This window comes from Brassica napus, chromosome C5 (assembly GCF_020379485.1).
Source record: "Brassica napus cultivar Da-Ae chromosome C5, Da-Ae, whole genome shotgun sequence".
NCBI classification, from domain to species: domain Eukaryota; kingdom Viridiplantae; phylum Streptophyta; class Magnoliopsida; order Brassicales; family Brassicaceae; genus Brassica; species Brassica napus.
Window position 1 is genome coordinate 45,958,343 of NC_063448.1, and position 20,646 is coordinate 45,978,988.

Consider the following 20,646-nt stretch of genomic DNA (forward strand, 5'->3'; position numbering starts at 1 on the left):
AATGTTAGACACTATTATTTTTTTTTGCAGTGTGTATGGAAGTTGGTTGAGGATAAGGAAAACAATGAAAGACCAAATGAACTGAAGTATCTATCCACCATGTTAGTGGTTGCAGCTAGAACAAAATTCGAAGAAATGGACTTACTAGCTTATGGTTTTGTTGGCTGTAACCATTTCGAGCCTCGCAATAGTGTTCACTATTTACTGGGACATTTTCAAGGATTGGGGTCTCATGAACCGCAATTAAAACAATTACAAGGAGGAGCATGGGATGATGAGTATGAAAATGATGACGATGATTATGCTGAGAAGTGGAGGAGGAGAGGAAATGATGGAAACGGGTCGGCCAGTGGGTCATTTGGGTCGGGTAGTGAAAGATCCAAAGTCTGGAAACCAGTTTGATGTTAGTGAACTTCGAGATGAGGAAAATATTTCTCCTGCTAAGAAGAAACATTACTGTAGACATACAAATTCTCAGATCCAAGCAAATGGAAGTGTAAGTTTAGTTTCTTTTTTTTCTTTTTTTTTATCCTCTCTGTGTGTAACTCATATATCAACTTCATTTTTCTGCTTCATCATTCCAATCTGAAAAGCATGAATGTGTAGATATGGGGGAAAAGAACGAATGGATGGTTTCTTTTCCATGTAGTCATAACACCGAAAGTTGTTAAAGACTATAAACTGGTATGTTTCGTTAAATCTGTAGCTTTATGAAATAAGATCTCTTTAATCACAATACTCTACTGCAAAATATTATTGTTTATAACAAAGACTGGTTATAGATATGACAATGTATGAGAAAAATCTTCTTTTAGGATGTTACATAGAGTTGTGTGTAAATTAATTATCGTAACGTTGAAACTCTTTAGCTTTGCCGAGTACATAGAGTGTTCAGTTATTCACATACAACTGAACATATATTCATTGGTCATCTTCCTTCTACGGAGTATGGCCCTGTCCGGCGGTGATGCAAGGCGGAGTTGCAATGGTAAAGTCGTGACGTCTCACTTCTTTTTTCAGGCCTTGAGTGGACAAGTGTGTACACACACCTTTGCTTTAACACAAGCTCTAACTGCAGTATTTTGAAAAGAAAAGCTTCAGCTTTCAAACGCTTACCTGAATCAACTGATTAGGATGATTGTCTAATTGTGGAAACAGATATCATTTATCATAGGTTCTTACTTTAGGACATTATGATAGTACAGGTTTAAAGAACGATTCGTCTTTGGTTATATAGATGTTAATCTTTGTTTCAACCGTCGATTGATCTTCTCGTTGGGCTGTTAGTTGGAGCCCGTTTGTATGACTAATCACAATTGGAATTTGTTGTTAGGAAGCGAAGATTATGGGGTTGGTTAATGAAATCGTTTGGATGAGCTCTCGATTTAAATTGATTGACGCTCTTTGAAACTCCGGCGTGTGCGTTGCAGCTGTTGAATCCCAAAAACCTCCAATACAGTCGTTGGAGGTGTTCTTCGGTGGTCAGGGTCAAGTTTCCCGGTAGATTCCGGTGGTCTTCTAAGTCGATGAAGACGGTGGAGGTTCGAGGTTCTGGTGTCATTTTGGAGTGGTACGGCGGATTCCGGTAAATCGTCGGTTCAGTTATCCGGCGTTGTTTCTTGAAGCGGTGATGAGGTGGAGGCATTTGCGACGCGTGGTCTCCTTAGGCTGAGATATAAACACGTGTTCCACTCCCGCTAATCTTCTGACGCGTGTTGTTGATGGGCGTCTTATCTTTTCGGTTGCCCCTGTTGGGCTTGTTGCTTTGGGTGGCTCTTTTTTTTTGTTTGGGCCTTGTGTTGGGTTTTTTTGTACGGGCTTTGAACTGGGCTCTTAATAAAAATCAGATGAATTTTTTTTTTTTTTGACAAGACATAAAACCTCGGGTTTTGATTTCACGGAAAGAAAAATAAATAGCATGCTTGGTAAGTAGTGGAGTAACTGAGATTAAATAAAATAGAGTAAATGAGAGAAAATATGATAGAGTAAAAAGCAGAAATCAGAGGAAAACAAATACTCCATCTGTTTTATATTAAGTGTCATTTTAACATTTTTCACGAATGTTAATAAAATTGTATTATATACTAATATATATTTATTTAATGTATGATTAATTAAAGAAAAATTATTTAAATAAAAGCTCATTGGTTATTCAAAAGGATAAAAATGAATTTAATGTACAAAGTTACATTGAAATTGTAGAATGACACTTATTTTGAAACGAAAAGAATAAATCTATATAAAACAGATGGAGTAAATGAGAAAGAAAGAAAAAATAATAAATGGTGTTAGTGTTACTCTCACTAAAACTAGAGTAAAAAATAGTGTGTGTTTTACTCTCTCGGTGCCTAGCCGCTTGCCTATTTATATTTTTATATATTATGTTTGCAATAACTAGATATACATATTATTTTTGTATTATCTATTTTTTGCTTCACTAAAAATCATATATAATATTTAAATTGATAGAAAACATATATATTATTAGTTTATTTTATTTTTTATTCTTGTTAATAAGTAATATAATTAAAATAATTAATACTTGTTTAATAGTTTTGATTTTCTAATATTTTCCACAACTTATTCTAATGAATATATCTATGATGGTTGGTAATTTATATTTCATTATTTATAAATATGTATTTGTATATTTGGTTTAAATATTTAATTTTTATTATTATTTTCTAACATTAAATAAAATATGATAATTTAGTAAGATGGTTTGATAAATAAATCTACAATTGTTTTGTACAGTATTTTGAAACCGGACCAAACCGACCGGTCAAACCTTGACTCCTCCATCTTGTCTACTTGAGGTTGCTCTAAAAACCAGATTTGAATTAACCCATAAAAAATTGTAAAAACCGGTAAAAATCGTTAAACCCGGTGAACCATTTCAGTATCAAAATCCAAATTTTCAAAAATTAAAGTAAAAAAAAAATTCAACAATTTGGTAAGAAAATGTTCACATTATTTTAAGAAGTTACATAATTATAATATTTTGAGATTATAATATTGATGAAATGTATATAAATTAATTATATAATTATAATTTATTTTTTTATTAATTGAAAATAAAATAAAGATCTTGGTTGAACCTGTTAGACCCGTCCAACAATTGACTCAATCACCATGCCGAGTCAATGTATGGTATGGTTTTAAATTATTTATTATGTCTTCGAATGAGATGCATATCAAAAAAATACAGACCAAACTGATAATGCAGATAAAACAGATCAAATGCAGATCAAACTGAAATGCAGATCAAATGCAGATCAAATACATATCTTCAAAGAGTATTTAATCAAGTAAAATCAAACCAATTAAAATTAATTCGAACCGAACCGAATAGAAAATGGGTTTGTATTTTGGTAATGCGAATAAGCCGAATATATGTAATTTTTAAAAAACGCAATCCAACCGAATTAACCAAAGAAACCGAATAATTATAATATATTATCATACTTATATGTAGACTTTCTAATAAAATTAATAAATATACATAATTTATTTTACTAATATGATATTCATAAATTGAACATTTATTTTAATAATTTTCCTTTTTTCTTTAAGTTAAAAGGTTATTTTGTTTATATTATATTTCATAAAATTAAATTAAACATAATTTTTATTGGTAGATATTTGTGCTAAGTATAGTTATTTAATAATTTTATGATATTATTTTTTTCTTATTTTATTTTAATAGTTATAAAATATTATAGTTAGAAGTTAGAATAAGAAATATATATTTAGATTTTAATAAATCTGATTTCTAATCATATAAACTAATTTTTTTGTAAAATATAAATATAATTAAAAATGCCTAAACTATACTATACAAAACAAATGTTAATTTCTTTGATAAATAAATACTAAATTATCATATTTGTTAATTATAAAAATAAAATAATAAAAATGAAATATCTAAACTGAAAATACAAGTTCTTAAATACATTTAATAAATTTTAAATTACCAAATAACATATATGAATTCATTAACTAAGTTATATAAACTATTATAAAATAAAAATTTATAAACAAGTATTATTTATTTAAATTATATTACTTATTATCAAGAATAAAATTAAAATAACTATAGTATATATGCTTTTTAGCAATGTAAATATTATATATGACTTTTAGTGAAGTAAACAAATTAGATGATACAAAATAACATATATATGCCTATTTATTGCAACAATATATTTATAAAATAGAGATACATTAAACATATATAATTTTACGTAATTTTCTTTGATATTTATATGGTAGAAAATAAATTCGTTAAAAAAATTAGATTTTTATTCATTGGCCCTCTGCATAAATTCCAGTACTTTTTTCTTGGCTTTTGCGGATCAAATTTTTTTCTTACAATAATAATCTGTATGCAGATTGGACTGCATATAAAGTGATCGGCGTTTAAATATTGAATGGTATAAAAATACAGTATAATCTGCATATAACATGATCTGTATTTATCTTGTATATATTCTGCATTCCCTTCAGACCCTATGATCTGCTGCATTATTGGTTTGATATGTGATCTGTATTATTGGTTTGATCTGCATTTTGTGATCCTTGTTCTCTATTCAAAGCCGTAGACGTTTTGCATTGAATGTGACTTGGCCAATTTAAAGTTTAAGGTATGATAGTGGTCGCATCATCTGCTAATCATTGCATTCGTTCACTGTAGTATTGAAGTTGTTGTGCTTATAGATTTGTAACATAAAGCTCAAAAAAAATGTTTGGATAAAACTTGATAAGTAGATTATGATTACTAGTTAGATATCATGAGTGATGTTTTTTGCCTAGTTTTTTACCAATTAAATAAAATAATAATTAAATAGAAGAGAGAGAGTAGAAAGAGTTTTTTTCTGAGAAATTCTGGTTTTTGGAAATAAACTTATACTCTCTCTCTTTCTAAAAGATAAATATCTTAAAATAAAATCATATTTCAAAAAGATATATGTTTTACATTTCCTATGAAATTCTTAGTCATTAATAATGGTAAATTATAAACTTCAAAAAGTTAATGTTAATTATTTAAATAATATTATCTTAAACTTATAAAAATAGCTAAACAATTTATAATTATTTTTAATTTATTTTCTTAATATGGGTAAAAACACAAAAATGCATCATTTAGGAACATATATATGGAATTTTATGTGTTATTTAATTAATCAACTAATTCTTGTAAAAAATATAAATAATTGTATAATTAAATATTAATATTTTTCTAGAAACCCACATGGTTTCTAACCAATGGTAATGCCTTTAAAATAATCAAAGTGGTACATTGATTTTTTTTGGTATTATAATTTTTTGTTACTTGATGATATTTTGTGTGTAGTAATGTAAATGTTCATTCTTTTAAGAATCATAGTTCTCATATGTCATAATATCCCTAACTGTTTATCATAACAATTCATAGAAGATTAAAGACATATGTTAAGGGTAACAATGTTGGGTTATGATTTCGATTTAGTCATTAATGTTATAAATCATGGAGTGGATTGTCATTAACCAGACCCGGTCCAAGACCGGCCAAATACCTAGAAGATGGAAAGATGGCCGAAGCCTAGAGAGAGGAGAGAGAGAGCCGACTTTAGGAGAGAGAAAAGCGGCCACAAAGCTTGGAAAAAAAGAAACCCTTTCCTTTTCCTAGTAGATGTAATCTTTCCATTATTATGTATTAGTAGTTTTCCTAATCTTAGTGAATTTAGGTTTTTGGATACTTTTCATTTATCTTCATCTTGTAATCCTTATATAAAAGAACTCCCTTGATCATTAATAATAACACAGAAATATTCAGTCTCTAAACTCTCTAATTACAACACGTTATCAGCACGATAGACTCCAAAACCCTGAGACAAAACCTAACCTAAAATCCGTCACACATAAACCCTAAATCAGGCGCAACTTAAAATCGATATATCTCTCAAACCCCGAGGAACCAGATGACGAGCCACATATCAAATTGAAGCTCTGGACGAGAAGAATCCATCAGCGCAAACCGTTCATCGATCCAATCTCAGATGCGTTATCACTCGGAGGAACAAAACGCGGCGCCGTCTTGGTCTTTTGGAACCCTAATCCGAACCAACAAGATTTTCTAGCCAAATTGAAATCCTGTGAAAGATAAGTTTATCATACCTTAGTTGTTTGATGATATCTTGTTCAGATTATGGTGTTCATGTAATCTAATACTCCTTGTTTTTATTTCATGAGCTGAGAGGAGTTGGTGCAAAGATCTCAAACACAAAGCCGTTCGCGATCCATATACTGACCATGAACCGACGATCTCAAGCTTGACTAGCTCACGGTTCTTCTCATATTGCTTCCTGTTCACAACAGAGCCAGCCCACGTTCGCATCACAGCCAGCTCGCAATTCAGATCAGCTGCTTCCAAAGGCAGCAGCGCGCGAACTAGATAAGAAGAAGACGCATCCCGATCGCGTCCGACTACCTCAGCACACATCTGTGACCAGACGCAAGACCGTTCCAGACAGCTCGCGTCCCGTCCCAGCTTGCGACCCAATAAAGAGCCAGCTCGCGTCCGTGTGCAACTAGAGGTTCATATGAGTTTGGTGGTCCGGTTCGACCCTACAAAATAAAGGTAATTCGAAATCTGATAACAAGAATCGAACCTGGTTGTTTTGTAAAGATTGAAACCATAAAAGATAATCTCTAAAACTAAAGGCCATAGGTTAAATAGATCAATCCCCTATGAGTAAATCGAAACTCTACAAGTTCGATCTAAAACCTAAAAACGAGATTGATCCGTTGATCAATTAAAATCAGAACCTTAAAGGTTTTTGAATCTCAAATCAAATCCCCTTGATCAAAGATAAAAGTTTTCGAAATCCCCTAAAACCCTAATTTTGGAAAATCGGTTTTAATTTTGTTTTGAAACTTGAGTGTTTGATTGATCGCCTAGAGCTATGATTAGGATTGTTTTAAAACTTGAATCTGAATCTTGTTTAAACTAAAACCCTAATCTCGAATTTTAAAATTCCTAAAGGCCTTGAAACCTTAAATCTCTCATTACTTAAAGCTTGAAAGATTGATTTAAAGAATTTACATATTGAATGAGAGTTAGGTTGCTAGATTATTTAATTCTAATACCTAATAGATATGCAATTAAGAAATAGGATTGAATGCATCTAGATCCCGTTTTGTATATGGCCGTGTGGCCTAATACATTGTTCATACTTGCGGCCTTGTGCCCTTGATTGATTAAAAGCTGTGTGGCTTAGTTCATATCAAAGTGACCATGTGGCCTAGTATCCGGATGGTTATATAAACCGGATTGCATCATGAACCAATCTTTAGGATTGCTGTATCACACCAAGATGGCCGTGAGGCCTAAGCATCACAATACATGACCGTGTGGTCCGAAGTATCATAGAGAGACTTATGAAATCATATGCACTGATTATTTGAATTGGTTGCAAGAATTCTAAATCATGAATTGATTGATGATTTCAGATGCCGAGATTTAACCCCATGGATTATGCCATTCTAAATCTATTTGGAGATAATTATCTAGAATGGGAAATGAACACTTCAGTTACCCTGAAATCAAGAGGACTCGGAAGGAGTATCATTCAGGGTGATTATGCAACTGAAAGTGAAAAGTTAAGAGCCATTACAATAATGTGCCATCATCTCACTGAGTAACTGAGAAATCAGTATATACATATAAAGAATCCTCGTGACCTTTGGACAGAATTAAAGTCCAGGTACACTATTGTGTTATTACCAAAGGTCAAACATGAATGGATGAGTCTCAGATTCCAAGACTTTGAGACAGTGCCCGAGTTTCACTTTGCCTTGTCCAGGGTTGTGTACCAACTGAGATTTTGTGGAGAAGAGGTAACAGATAATGATTGTCTATTCAAGACATTTGTCTATTCAAGACATACTCCACATTCTATCCAGAAGATTTGTTGTCAAAACATATCTACATAGAAAGAGGTTCTACCACTTACAATGACATGATCTCTTGCCTAACGGTGATTGAGAATGACAAGGTACTAAAGAGGAGCAGTGAGATGAGATATTCTGATACAAATAAAACTAATATAGATCAGGATGAATCCAAGGGAGCCGTGTCCAATATAACTCAAGGAGTGGCCGACATGTCTATTGACTAAGAGGGATCTCGACATTTTATTTTAAAGTCCTTGTTTTGTGATTTGCTTTTAACCTACTTGATGGTTCACGATTTTATATATACAATGAAATTGGTTTTGAATTCATTGTCTTGCCTGATCTTACTTGAACATATAAATGATTTTAAAGAGTTGCCGAAAGGGCATAAAACCAAGTAAGAAATCATGAATGGGTATAGTAAGCATAGTAAAGAAACTATGGCTAACGCATTGCCTTACAAGGCATTATACACACACAAAAGAACATGTGACCCATTGAAGTTATAATGTATGGTTTCCAAGTAGAAACAATGGGTAAGGAAGAAAACAAGTTCCTTTAGACTTTAAGAAGAAAAACGCCTAAGACCTTGAAAGAAAGTGGTCGAGACTATACCTATGATCTCTACTGATCAAAAACTATGCTACAAATCTGTATGATAAAGAGGCAAGAGATGTGGTAACCATATTGAGATAACACCACGAAATTTTACACTATATGGAATGATAGGATTAGCCATCCTAAAATCTAAACTTGATGCAAAGATTGAAAAAGCACAGAGTTATCCCGTAAAAGATCTCACGTTGTGAAACATGTACACAAAGGAAAACTCATTAGGCTTAATTGTCTCAAGCACCACGACCTTATAGTATGGTCATGAGGGGGAGAGAGGATAAACCCATGATCAATACTACAAGTTCGTGTATGGTCTACGACCATGTTATATGGCTCGGTCATTACTCGGCCATAAAAGACCATTCCTCGGCCGTAGAGGCCATGATACAAACGGCCAAACTGAAGAGGCCATTACTCGGCCGAAGAGACCATGTTATGGTCGGCTGCAAAGACCATCACCTATAAACGGCTTGGCCACGACTTGGCCATGTCTTGGCTATATAGTGCAGGCTTGGCCGCATATAAGCCATTACCTATAAAAGGTTCGGCCATGTAAGCCATTATCTATAAGACTAAGATTCTAAGGTCTATAAGCTTGGAGACATTATATTTTACATGTATAGAATGATAATATGATCATATGCATCAGGCCATATAAGTGAGCATAGATATTCCCATCTCAGATTGAATACGGGTCATAAAACGAGACATACACCATCTTAAGAGATTTTGAATAAACCACCACATACATACATGTGCCGTCTAAGATGGAACCTCAGAAGAGGATTGGGAATATATAAGAATAAGATCTTCTCCACAAAATCAAAAGGACCGAGAGCCAAAACTTGGGTGATCAAATAGTGGCCAGGTACGGATTGCATGAAACAAATGAATCCGAATATTAAAGGAGAAAGATTATAAGCTGGATAAAGAAAAAGTACGAATGGTTTTAACCATCATTGTCTTGGCAAAGATCCTCGGACTAGAGATTATGATTTAAGACGTCCAAAGAAAGATTATATAAAGCTAGCTAATTGAGAAGCTAATCAAAATGCCAGACACTGACCCGAGAAATGACTAACCAGCTTAGCACCAAATGAATGTCCTAGAAGAGACATAATCAAGTTGCTATAGAGTCTATACAAGATAGACCAAGTGTTCCATAAGATAAAGGAATCTCGGATAGAAAAGAATGGTGCATAGAATACAGATCCTAGATTATAAGAGAAACCATACCAGACATTGAGAAAAGGCTGCGCAGCTACACATCTAAGGTACCAAACCATGTAGTCTTGGGACGCCAAGCTACTAGGTAATAAAGGTCCTGGATAATAAGATCTCAAATCTATAAATCATGTCTAGAACATAATGGAACCACATGAAAGTGTCGACACACACACACATTTGTATAAAGAAACATAAAGTTATAGCACTTGAACATAAAGAGATAAGCGAGGATCACGAACCCATGAAAGAGTACTCATACAATCATAAAAGATCATAGAGATTAGAAAAGATAAACGTGGAGGTTCAAAGTATCTAAAAGAGAGATGAGCGTATTGGCCATATACAAATACAGAAACGCCATCTGATAAACCAGTGAAATAGATGGATCTTGTGAGAAGTAAAGAAACCGTGAGAGATGTACATGATGTAAGAGTATTCATGTTTTCCTAACTAACATCATTCGATTATAGCTTGTTACACAAGGTACTCACAGAGATCAAAGGAACAAATTATAGGGAGATGAACTCCTATGTGGTGGTTGCTACTACAGATTTCGAAATTGACAATGGCCTGGTCATAAGAAAGAAATTAGATACAAATGATGTAGTAAGCAACATATGGATCACTGGATAAGATAAAAGAACAAATTCGTTCCTAAGCTGATTCATGGACTGAAACCGAAAGCAGCTGCATATAGTATGTAAAAGAAATTGATCATGCATGATCACTGATCTTGGAGTTGTATAAAAGACAATCCAATACAGTCCATATATTTGAAATTCCTTGTGATTATGCTAAACCTAAAAGAGGTTAATAGGCATAGAATAACTATGTGGGTGTCCGACCAAAAGTGTCCGGCCCCGGTCCTTCAAACTAAAGATGTCCGACTCTGTCCGTCTAAGGGCGTCCGGCTCTTCAGCAAAGAACGTCTAGCTCTTCTACTAGACGCGTCCGGCTTTTAATACTAAAAGGCGTCTAGCCCTTCTTCTTGATCACGGGCTAATAGAGGCAAAGGATCAATCGGATACAAATGTATTGTAGTCCATAAGCTTGTGAAAGCCGAGATTCATGAACTAATAATATATACTTAGCGTGTGATATGATCCACAACAACTAAGGTCATGAGACGCCATCATTAAGATAGGAATGCAAAATGAATACGACATTACCTAAGGAAAATAAATCGATGTCCACATCAATGAGAGTGTTCGGCCGCAGAGCCATAATAAGAGATTATAAACTCACAGCAATGATCATTGATCTTGAACACTCATGAGACAAGTAGTGGACATGTATAGACGAGGTCTATGACCCAGACAAGGATCGGCCAGATCGAGACATAGGTTCATGATAACCATGTCTAGTACACTGTCCATAAGTACTTGGTTTATCCGACCATAGTAAAGAGTTAAGAGTAGACGATCACGTCTAGACTATGGACACATGCAAACACGATTTGCAAAGACCCAATAGTGATCCCCGAGAACAATATGGTTCACATTGTTTAGCACACATGCTTTACCAGGACACTCAATGTCAAGAGACATGAGAAACGACCTACTAGGTCAAAGTGGTCTAGATACGGTTTAGTAATGAACTTGTCCGATTACTCCCTTCCTACATATACAGGAAAGATCACGCACCAAGATGCGAAGAATGTAGAACCTACACTGAGGTTCACATCAGGGGGAGTAGTGCGTGTTGTACTCTTTTTCCTTCATCATGATTTTGTCCCACTGGGTTTTCCTGATAAGGTTTTAATGAGGCAACATGAGCGTACTACAAATCCTGTATGGTTATGGCGTCCAAGGGAGAGTGTTATAAATCATGGAATGGATTGCCATTAACCAGACCCGGTCCAAGACCGGCCCAATACCTAGAAGATGGAGAGATGGCCGAAGCCTAGAGAGAGGAGAGAGAGAGAGCCGACTTTAGGAGAGAGAAAAGTGGCCACAAAGCTTGGAGAAAAGGAAACCCTTTCTTTTTCCTAATAGATGTAATCTTTCCTTTATTATGTATTAGTAGTTTTCCTAATCCTAGTGAGTTTAGATTTTTGGATACTTTCCATTTATCTTCATTTTGTAATCCTTATATAAACGAACTCCCTTGATCATTAATAATAACACAGAAATATTCAGTATCTAAACTTTCTAATTACAACAATTAAATGTTTATTTAAAGATTATGATTTAGGTTTATATTGCGCTCACACGACTACTGCATTCTACTACTGAACAAGCGTCTTTATATTCATTTTTAACATCAAGCATCTTTATATTCATTATTGATGTGAATGTGTATTGATGTAAGTTTGGGTTAGTTATTCCAGTTAGGGTTTAGATTTTTGTTGTTATATGTTTTTGTGATTACCATATTTTAGGTAATTTAATTGTTTTCTATTTTCCATATTCACTATTTCTCATTTGAGATTTTTTTTTATCATTATACATCTTTTTGACAATATTTAATGTTGTTCGATTTAAGTTTGTTATTTTTCTTTAGCTTTTAAATGTTTTGTCGTTGTACATGTTTTTATGATTGTCATATTTTATGTAATTTAGTTAAGGTACATTGTTTCTTATGTTTACTAATTTCATATAAAATTTGAATTTTTATCTTTTATGATCTTTATTTTCCTACATTTAGCATTATTTAATTTTGGTTTGGTATTTTTCATATTCAAGATTTGATAGAGTTTAAATTTAACATATAAAGAAGGTGTAAGCACATGCATTTCAAATTCATGCTTGTCTATGTTAACACATGTTCATTATTACCAATCTATTTTTTTATTATTAAATTTAATATTGGTTAATCAAAAAATAAAGTGGCATAACATCACATCCTTTCTTCTGTTTTCATCTGGTTTTAGAGCATTATCAATCTTTTCATAAACTGCCTCATACACTCTTCTGCCTCGAATTCTCATTTCCCAATTACCATTTCTACAAGCGTCAGCCACCAAAGCATGACGAGGAATTCCAAGATACTGAGGTCCCATATCTCCAGTTTCCTCTATTAGCCTACCCGTCCCTAACCAGTCATCAAACCAGCTGAAAAAGTGGATTCTCCATTTCCAACTGCACTCCTTATAAAACCAGAGACCAAAAGTCTGAGTTTCAAAAGTTTTCGCCAGAGCCAAGACCCCTTGTTTGTTTCCTTTACCTCCCATAATGATTCATCCTTTAGCAGCTCGACTTGGGTCCAAGCAACCCACAAGGAACATGATAGCGAAAATAGTTTCCAGAGCAGTCCTACTGCAAAAACCTCAGAAGTTTCTCGCAATTTTCGGATCCCCAATCCACCTTTCATTCTGGGGCAAACAGAGTTCACTTCATGCAACCTTAACCTTATGGTGGTCATTTGGCGACCCTGATCATAGGAAAGCACTGCAAAGATTTTCAATTTACTCCAAACAAGCGATTGGTAAGATAAATGCTGCACACCAGAAGTTGATGATACTTGAAATAACAGATTTGATCAACTGAAGCCTCCCTGGAAAAGATAGAGATCGATGCGACCAGGCCAGGCACTTACTTTTAATTCTGTCTGTGAGCGGCTCATAATCCACCTTATTCCAAGCCTTCGACGTGAGGGGAAATCCCAAGTACCTGAAAGGAAACTTCCCACTGACAGCCCCTAGCTTCAGAAGCTTGCTGCACTGAATGCTTGCTCTGACTTGCTTGGTAGAGGGGACTTTGCGACGTTGGTATGCAGACCTGATCTTCGGGCAAACTGGTCTATCTACTTTATTAAAATAGAAGTACAAATAAGAAATAACCCTAACACTTACAGTTTAATTACAATACAATGCAATCGAAGTAATTAATAAACTTAAATCTAAATTAATTTTTTTCCTAAATCTACTCCACAACAAATTCATAATACAAATATTACACTTAATGCACATTAATAAAATAAACCTTAATATGTAAAGTAGAAAACCTCTTTCCATAAATTCGCAAGTATTATCCTCTATTAAATAATGTTTCTTACATTTTTCAAAATTTTATTGTTAATGAAATCAATTAACAATATTTTAAAAAAGTAAAGGATATGCCGTATTTGGGAATAAAAACTTAATAATGAGAACATATTTAAAAAGATCCATTTTACTTGATAATTCTAAATTTGTACCTAATTAAAATTTTCAAATAACCAATTTGACTAGTCTATTTAATTGACGATATTGTTTTAGATATATATAACTAAAATGCTATTAGAAAATTATTTTTAAATTATGTATGATATTACATATGTTCAATTGAATTTTACCTTAAGTTATTTTTCTTTAGTAAGGATTTGAATATTAGATTTTGTAATAACATGTACATTTAAGTATTAGTATTAAAAATTTAAAAACACCTAAGATTTTTCTTATGAGAAAACTGTAATAGGGAAAGTTTCAAAAGAATATTCTTCAAGTTTTGTATGTAAAGAAAAAAATTTAGACAAGATAACAATGTTTAAAAAAAAAAGAAAAAAAAGTTCATATAAAATAAAAATCCTTCATATATTAAAATGTTAAAGTCAATAAGTTAAAATAAAATTAATTTGATAATAACATAAATACAAAAAATGCAATTACTCATTCTAACAAATTACTCGTTTTAATAAGTATAATATAAATATTTTACTAAAAATGCATGATGAATATTTATAGATCGGGTTGAGAAATTAAAAATTAAGACTACTTATATAACGAGTTAGAAATTTAAATATAGTTATCATTTATGACCAAAAACCTATCAAAACATCTCAAATATTATTTTCGCATATATATATTTTAGTTTATTGAAAACACACACATAAACTAAAAATAAACTAAAAATATATATTTTAATTATTATGCGTAATGTCATAATATACGTGAAAAATAAATAAATATTATATTATTTATAGAAAACAAAAGTATATTTCTAAAAATTGAAAAAGTGGTTTCTCTTTTTTACTGGAAACCCAAATGTTGTAAATAATTCTTTTCAACGCGTATCAAACTCGACCAATGAAAGGCTACTAGCATTTCCTTTACCACTAGCCAACTCGATATTGAGTAAATAAAAATGATATCGGTTAAATAAAAAAAATATTCGCGTGATATTTACATTTAGAGTTATATAAATTATTTTACTTTTACTATTAGTGGAATTATGTAACAGCAATATATGTATTATGTGATGTATTTTTATCACCATTTTATTATAATTTTTTTTAGATTATATAATGGTATAAAAAATATTTAGTTACATTACGTAAACAAAAAAAACACCCGTCCGGTCGCACGGGTCCAGCTCTAGTTACACTTAATGTAACATCTAGTGATGATACTTTGCCATCAGTATTCTCAATCCCAGACTTGTCTATGTTAATAGAAGTGTATTATTATTATTATCAATATTCTCGATTTTTCATATACGGATTTTTTTTTCCATTATACGTTCTTTATAGTAATGAATAATTTAGTAACATTATCTAATTCTATAACCTAATGAATCCAATAATTCTTTTTGACGTCTCTTGGTTTACACATTGCTATGTGATGTGAATGCATCAGTTATGCCTGACACAAACATCAACAATCACATTATCAATATCTTAAGAATTTTTTGTGTTCACAAAAATTTTGGTTTTATTTAGACCTATTTGTATTAATGCTTCCAATATTTTAAACCATAATCATTTTATTACTATTTATGTAATTCATTATCCACTTTTGTAAATCCATATAAAGGCGTTCATCATATTAGATTAATGCTATTGTAGCATTGATATATATAACTTTGGCAAAAAAGCGTTGATAAGTATATATATGTAATATGTGGTCAATACTATGGCTTGTGTCAATATTTTCATTAGTTTAAACAAATTCAATCAGTTCATGTAGAGTAACATAAACTATAATACAAATATGATAATGAACAAGTTACAAGTTTTTTTTTTTGTGTGAACGGAACAAGTTACAAGTTAATAATCTATATTCATATGACAGTCAATATTCCTTTCAAACAGCAATACATATTGTCTTGTACACAGCTTCTTTATCGTCGTTAACATAAATGATGTCATTTATGCATCAAGTAAATATCAATTATCAAAACAATACCAATATCAGCTCATTGTTATGTGTGTATCACAAGTACAATAATTTCAAACACCAATCTACTAATAACACTTTTCTTGATAATATTAGTGATGGATATTAACTTCGCCAATGTTGTTACTTATACAAATCGTCCTTTATATTTGTTTATCATACGCTCTTTAATGGAGTTTGTCACATAGGTTATCTTCATATGGCAGTCGATATTCCTTTCAAACAGCCATACGTATTGTCTTTTACACTTCTTGTTTATGCGTCTTTACGTAAATGATGTCATTCATGCATGAAGTAGATATCAATTATCAAATCAATACAATATCAGCTCATTGTTATGTGTGTATCACAAGAACAATCATTTCAAAAACCAATCTAACATTAACACTTTTCTGAATAATTATTAGTGATGAATATTAACTTCGTCAATGTAGTTACTGAAGGCATCTCCATTCCCATTCCATTTTTTTCCTCTAAAATGGAGTAAAAGTGAATATGAAGTAAGAAATACTCTAACCCAACTTCATATCTCACTCCATAAATGGAGTAATCTATTTTTTGTTTGTTCATCACTCTATTATGGAGTGGAAAATAAAGTAGGGCTGAAGCAATTTTACTCTATTTTCACTTTTGCTCCATTTTGGAGGAAAAAATGGAATTTTACATTGGAGATGCTCTTATACAAACTATCTTTTATATTTGTTTATCATACGCTCTTTAATGGAGTTTGTCACGCAGGTTACTTAAGGCAACAATGTTTGCTTCACTTTCTTAATGTATGAGAAAGCAATAGATGTCCTTATTTATTTCTTGTAACTTATATATTCTTGTTTATTTTCCCACAGATAAATGCATAATTATCCCGATTGCTGCCCAAAAAAAAAAAAGCATAATTATCTACACTGTAAAGGAGAGATGTCTTTTACAATATCACTACTCCCTCTGTTTTAGTTTAGTTGTCGTTTTAGAATAATTTTTTTTTTCAAAATAAGTGTCGTTTTAGAATTTCAATGCAAAATTTATTAATATTATTCTCCAGTTTATTTATTTTTATTGGTATAAATATAGTTAAATTTATAATTAATAATGTTTTTATTTTGAAAATATGCAAAATTAAATTATTTCTTAATTTGTGTAAATAAACCTAAAATGAAATGGAGTAAATATTTTTTAATTTAGTTTGCTAAAAAATGTGGGCCAACAAATCCCAAAAAAGATTAAAACATTAACAAAAAAAAGTCATCAATCTTAGTCAAAACTGCATCTTAAAACTATTATTCAAATGGTAAGTTTAAGGAAATTCTTTAGTCAAATGATTCAAATCATATTCCTAATTAATCTATCACAGCCTATCATTTCAACCCAATTTTATCTATTTAATCTCCCAGTTATTTACATTCATATTTCACATTTACAAAACAAACAATCACCAAAAAGAAATCCCTTAGAAAAAACGAAATCTCACTTTGTTGGATTCAATCTCTAGGGGTTTGCTTTACTTGTTAGCTCTGTGTTGTGTTAGTTGTGTAGTTTATTTGGTTGTTATCATAATCAATATAATCTTCCAGTGGAATTTTTTTCTCACTTTTAAACGTTTTTTTTGTTTCAGTATTTCTTTCCAGATGGACCCTAACCATCCTTCTAATGCCTCCTTTGTCCCCGGTCATGTCACTCCTCCCAACCAACCCGTTCTCCATGTACGACCTATTAACCTGTCTAACAATGTCTATTCCCATCCCGAGTTCCAGCTCCAGCCTCAGTTCCAGCCCAGGCCCCAGTTCCAACCTAGGCCTCAGTTCCAGCCCTGTCCCCAGTTCATGCCCCAGCCCCAGCAGCAAACGGCTCCTTCTCAGTTAGCTCTTGTTCTGGTGCAGGCGCAGCCTTCCATAAACTATCCTCCTTACGACGACGTAAGTTTGGATCTAACTTCTTATAGTTTAAACTCAATTTGGTTTGGTCTTCTTCTTTTATGAAATGCTGACCTTTTTTTATGTGTGTAGATGATTTTTGAGGCAATTAGGGACTTGAACGAACCTGATGGTTCAAGCAAGTCGAGGATCTCGAGGCGTATCAAGAGATCGAACGCCGTTTTGCCTCCTAGTCACGCGGTTTTGGTGACTTACCATCTCAAGACGTTGAGGAGGAGTGGCTTTCTCACCATGGTTAACAACTTATACAAGATCGCTGCTGCTGCTCCTCCTCCTCGGCAAAGAGTGGCTGTTGCGGCAGACCTGGTCGCTCCCAGATATGAGGTTCCTCCGATGAACTCCTCTCCGCTTGATATGCTAGGACAGTCAAGCCGTGAGCTACCCGAGTTGCCTGTAACAGATCCGAACCAGGTGGTTACTGAGTCGGCAAACAGACGACCTGACCGTCCAAGGAGGGACGGATCTGTTCCGATCTCTCCAACTGCGGGTGCAACTCTAGGTCTTCCATATCCGAGTATGTATGCAAGCATGCTACAAAGGGGGAGGCCACCGAGTCCTAGAGCTGCTGTGAGCGAGAGTAAGAGGCTATGCATAGGTGAATCTAGCGGTGGAGTCGTCATCGCTGCTCCAGCTGGTGGAGAACTGTGGCCGTTGCGTCAAGGATGTGGCGTGGACTTGGATGTACACCTAACATCGTTTGGAACAGGCCTAGAGAGGTAATTTCTTATCCCATATATTAGAGCACCCGCAGCGGTATAAATTCTGCAAAGTTTCTCTTGACAAAAAGTTTAATATTACAAAAATATAGAACAATAAATAACAGACAAGTGGCCAACGCTTCTCATGACTTCGGACAAAATCTCTTCATAAAGAGACGTTTTCTTGTCTCTCTCATCTGTTTCTTTACCTTCTTTTTTTCATGTATTATTTTAATTACTGAGAGATCTATTGAGAATTGCACCAATGCTGATGGCCTTACAATCTTTGTCATGTTGATTGAGATAGATTCGCGATATCTCTGTAAAGGCTATTTCTTTATTGCAATCATTTGTTAATTAAAATCATTGCCGGGTTGTCTGTTTTCGAAATTTTAAAAACTGACTAATTTCGAGATGTTGTCTTATTATATTCATGTCCCCTCGCTTTTGTTTTTTTTTTTTATCTGGTTGGTGTTGTTTCGCTTTATCTTGTTTATTGCATCTTTTTCTTCTCATTAAAAATGTATTTCAATAGGTATAAGAGTTTCTAATATTTTATTTAAATATTTATTGTCTTGTCTTGTTTTGAATTTGGTGAAGAACTTTATACATAACTTGTTTGCCTTTTATGAACCTAGAGTGCCACACCATCGTCCATCAGGGCAGCTACTGGGACATCAGAGTCTGCCTATGGAGAACTCAAGAGAAAGCTTGACTTTGCTGTAAGTTTAGTTGATTATGATGAAAGAGTCTTGTCCTTTATTTGATTTGTTTATTAAGGCTGAAGCATAACTTCTTTTGCTTTCAGTGCGAGAAAGCAAAAGAAATCTTGGATATGTTGAATGCTGGTATTGAGAACTACGACTTTATAGAAATGTTGCAAGCTAGACAGGAGGTGGAAGGACTAATACGAATGTTGAGTGTGGAGCCACATGCCATGAGACAAGTGCAGCCACAGGTCGTGGAAGAAGTGGAGGCACCACCCGTGGAACAGCCACAAGCCGTTGAAGAAGTGCAGTCAGGGGAGGCAGCAGCACAGACTGGAGATGAAACCCAAGGAGAGGAACATGGACAAGAAGTTGTGGAAGGAGAACAAGCACAGCCCCAGCCTTAGCCTCAGACCAAAGCTGAGGCAATGCAAGGAGCCCTGATCTGATTTCTGAAGAATAATTGTCCGAGAAAGACAGCCTAGACAATAGCCTTGGTGTTTATGTTTAGGAGTGTTCTTTTTTAATAGTTGTTGCATCTATCTTTATTTTAAACTCATTTTTCATTTTTAGTTTAATAGTTTGGTATAGAAGGCATTGTGTTGTCGTTGTGTCTCTAACTAACCGAACAGTAAGAGGTTGTTGTAATTAAGAGGGATATTTCCAGTGTTGGATGTTTTCTTTTTTACATCAATCTAAGTTTCTTTTTCTCCAATCTTCCATTCTATTCTCATTTGTTTATATGCTAGTTCAGGGAGGTTGAATCTTAGTTCCATATTATTGTCTTTACTCCGGAGAACTATCTTCTAGTTTTAAATCTGTTATATTTTGTAAAATGGATAAAGTAGTTGATGTATTATTCTTTTGTTAAAGCTGAGAAAATCCATTCTAAATATAAACAGAGTTAAATTCGTAGGGAAGCTTGAAAGAAGATTAAAATGACAATAGGCATCATACAAGAAAGCTCCCAACAGCAGATAACAAGTTCAAGAAAATAGAGAGAAAGGGACCAAGAATGCCATCCATTGTAATATAAACAAAAATAGGTCCAAACCAAGAGCATAAGGTCAATGATCTGCAGGCAGGAGGTTTTGTAACCAAGGAAGACTTTTTCTAGCAATGTATGATTGGTACCAGTGATCATGGCTATCTCCATCGCAGCCCTATTACCTGCAGACAAAGTATTGTGTAAAGACAATAATCTCATCCATGAGACTGCGGAGAAGTGGGAACTATTAAGGCTGAAGCATAACTTCTCTAGCTTGGTCCATAGAATATTCAAAACTACTAAAGCTTGACCTGCACGCCCATGCGGATTTGATTTTTACATTTTTATAAATTATTTAATGACATTTTTAAGTATATAGGTTATATATATTTTTAGATTCATACAAACTTACCCGACTAGGATGAATCCAAACTATACCATGTCAGAAAATTTA

General features: G+C 33.3%; 1 protein-coding gene across 1 annotated transcript; it reads left to right on the plus strand.

Annotated features, from left to right (window-relative positions):
* The first annotated feature begins 289 nt into the window (after window positions 1-289).
* LOC125587301 lies at window positions 290-19,856 on the plus strand. The gene is made up of 5 exons (XM_048757540.1): window positions 290-496; window positions 607-684; window positions 17,494-17,781; window positions 17,872-19,219; window positions 19,306-19,856. Exons 1-4 carry the CDS (start codon window positions 290-292, stop codon window positions 18,517-18,519), a joined length of 1,221 nt encoding a protein of 406 aa, XP_048613497.1. The 3' UTR covers window positions 18,520-19,219; window positions 19,306-19,856.
* Window positions 19,857-20,646: the final 790 nt, after the last annotated feature.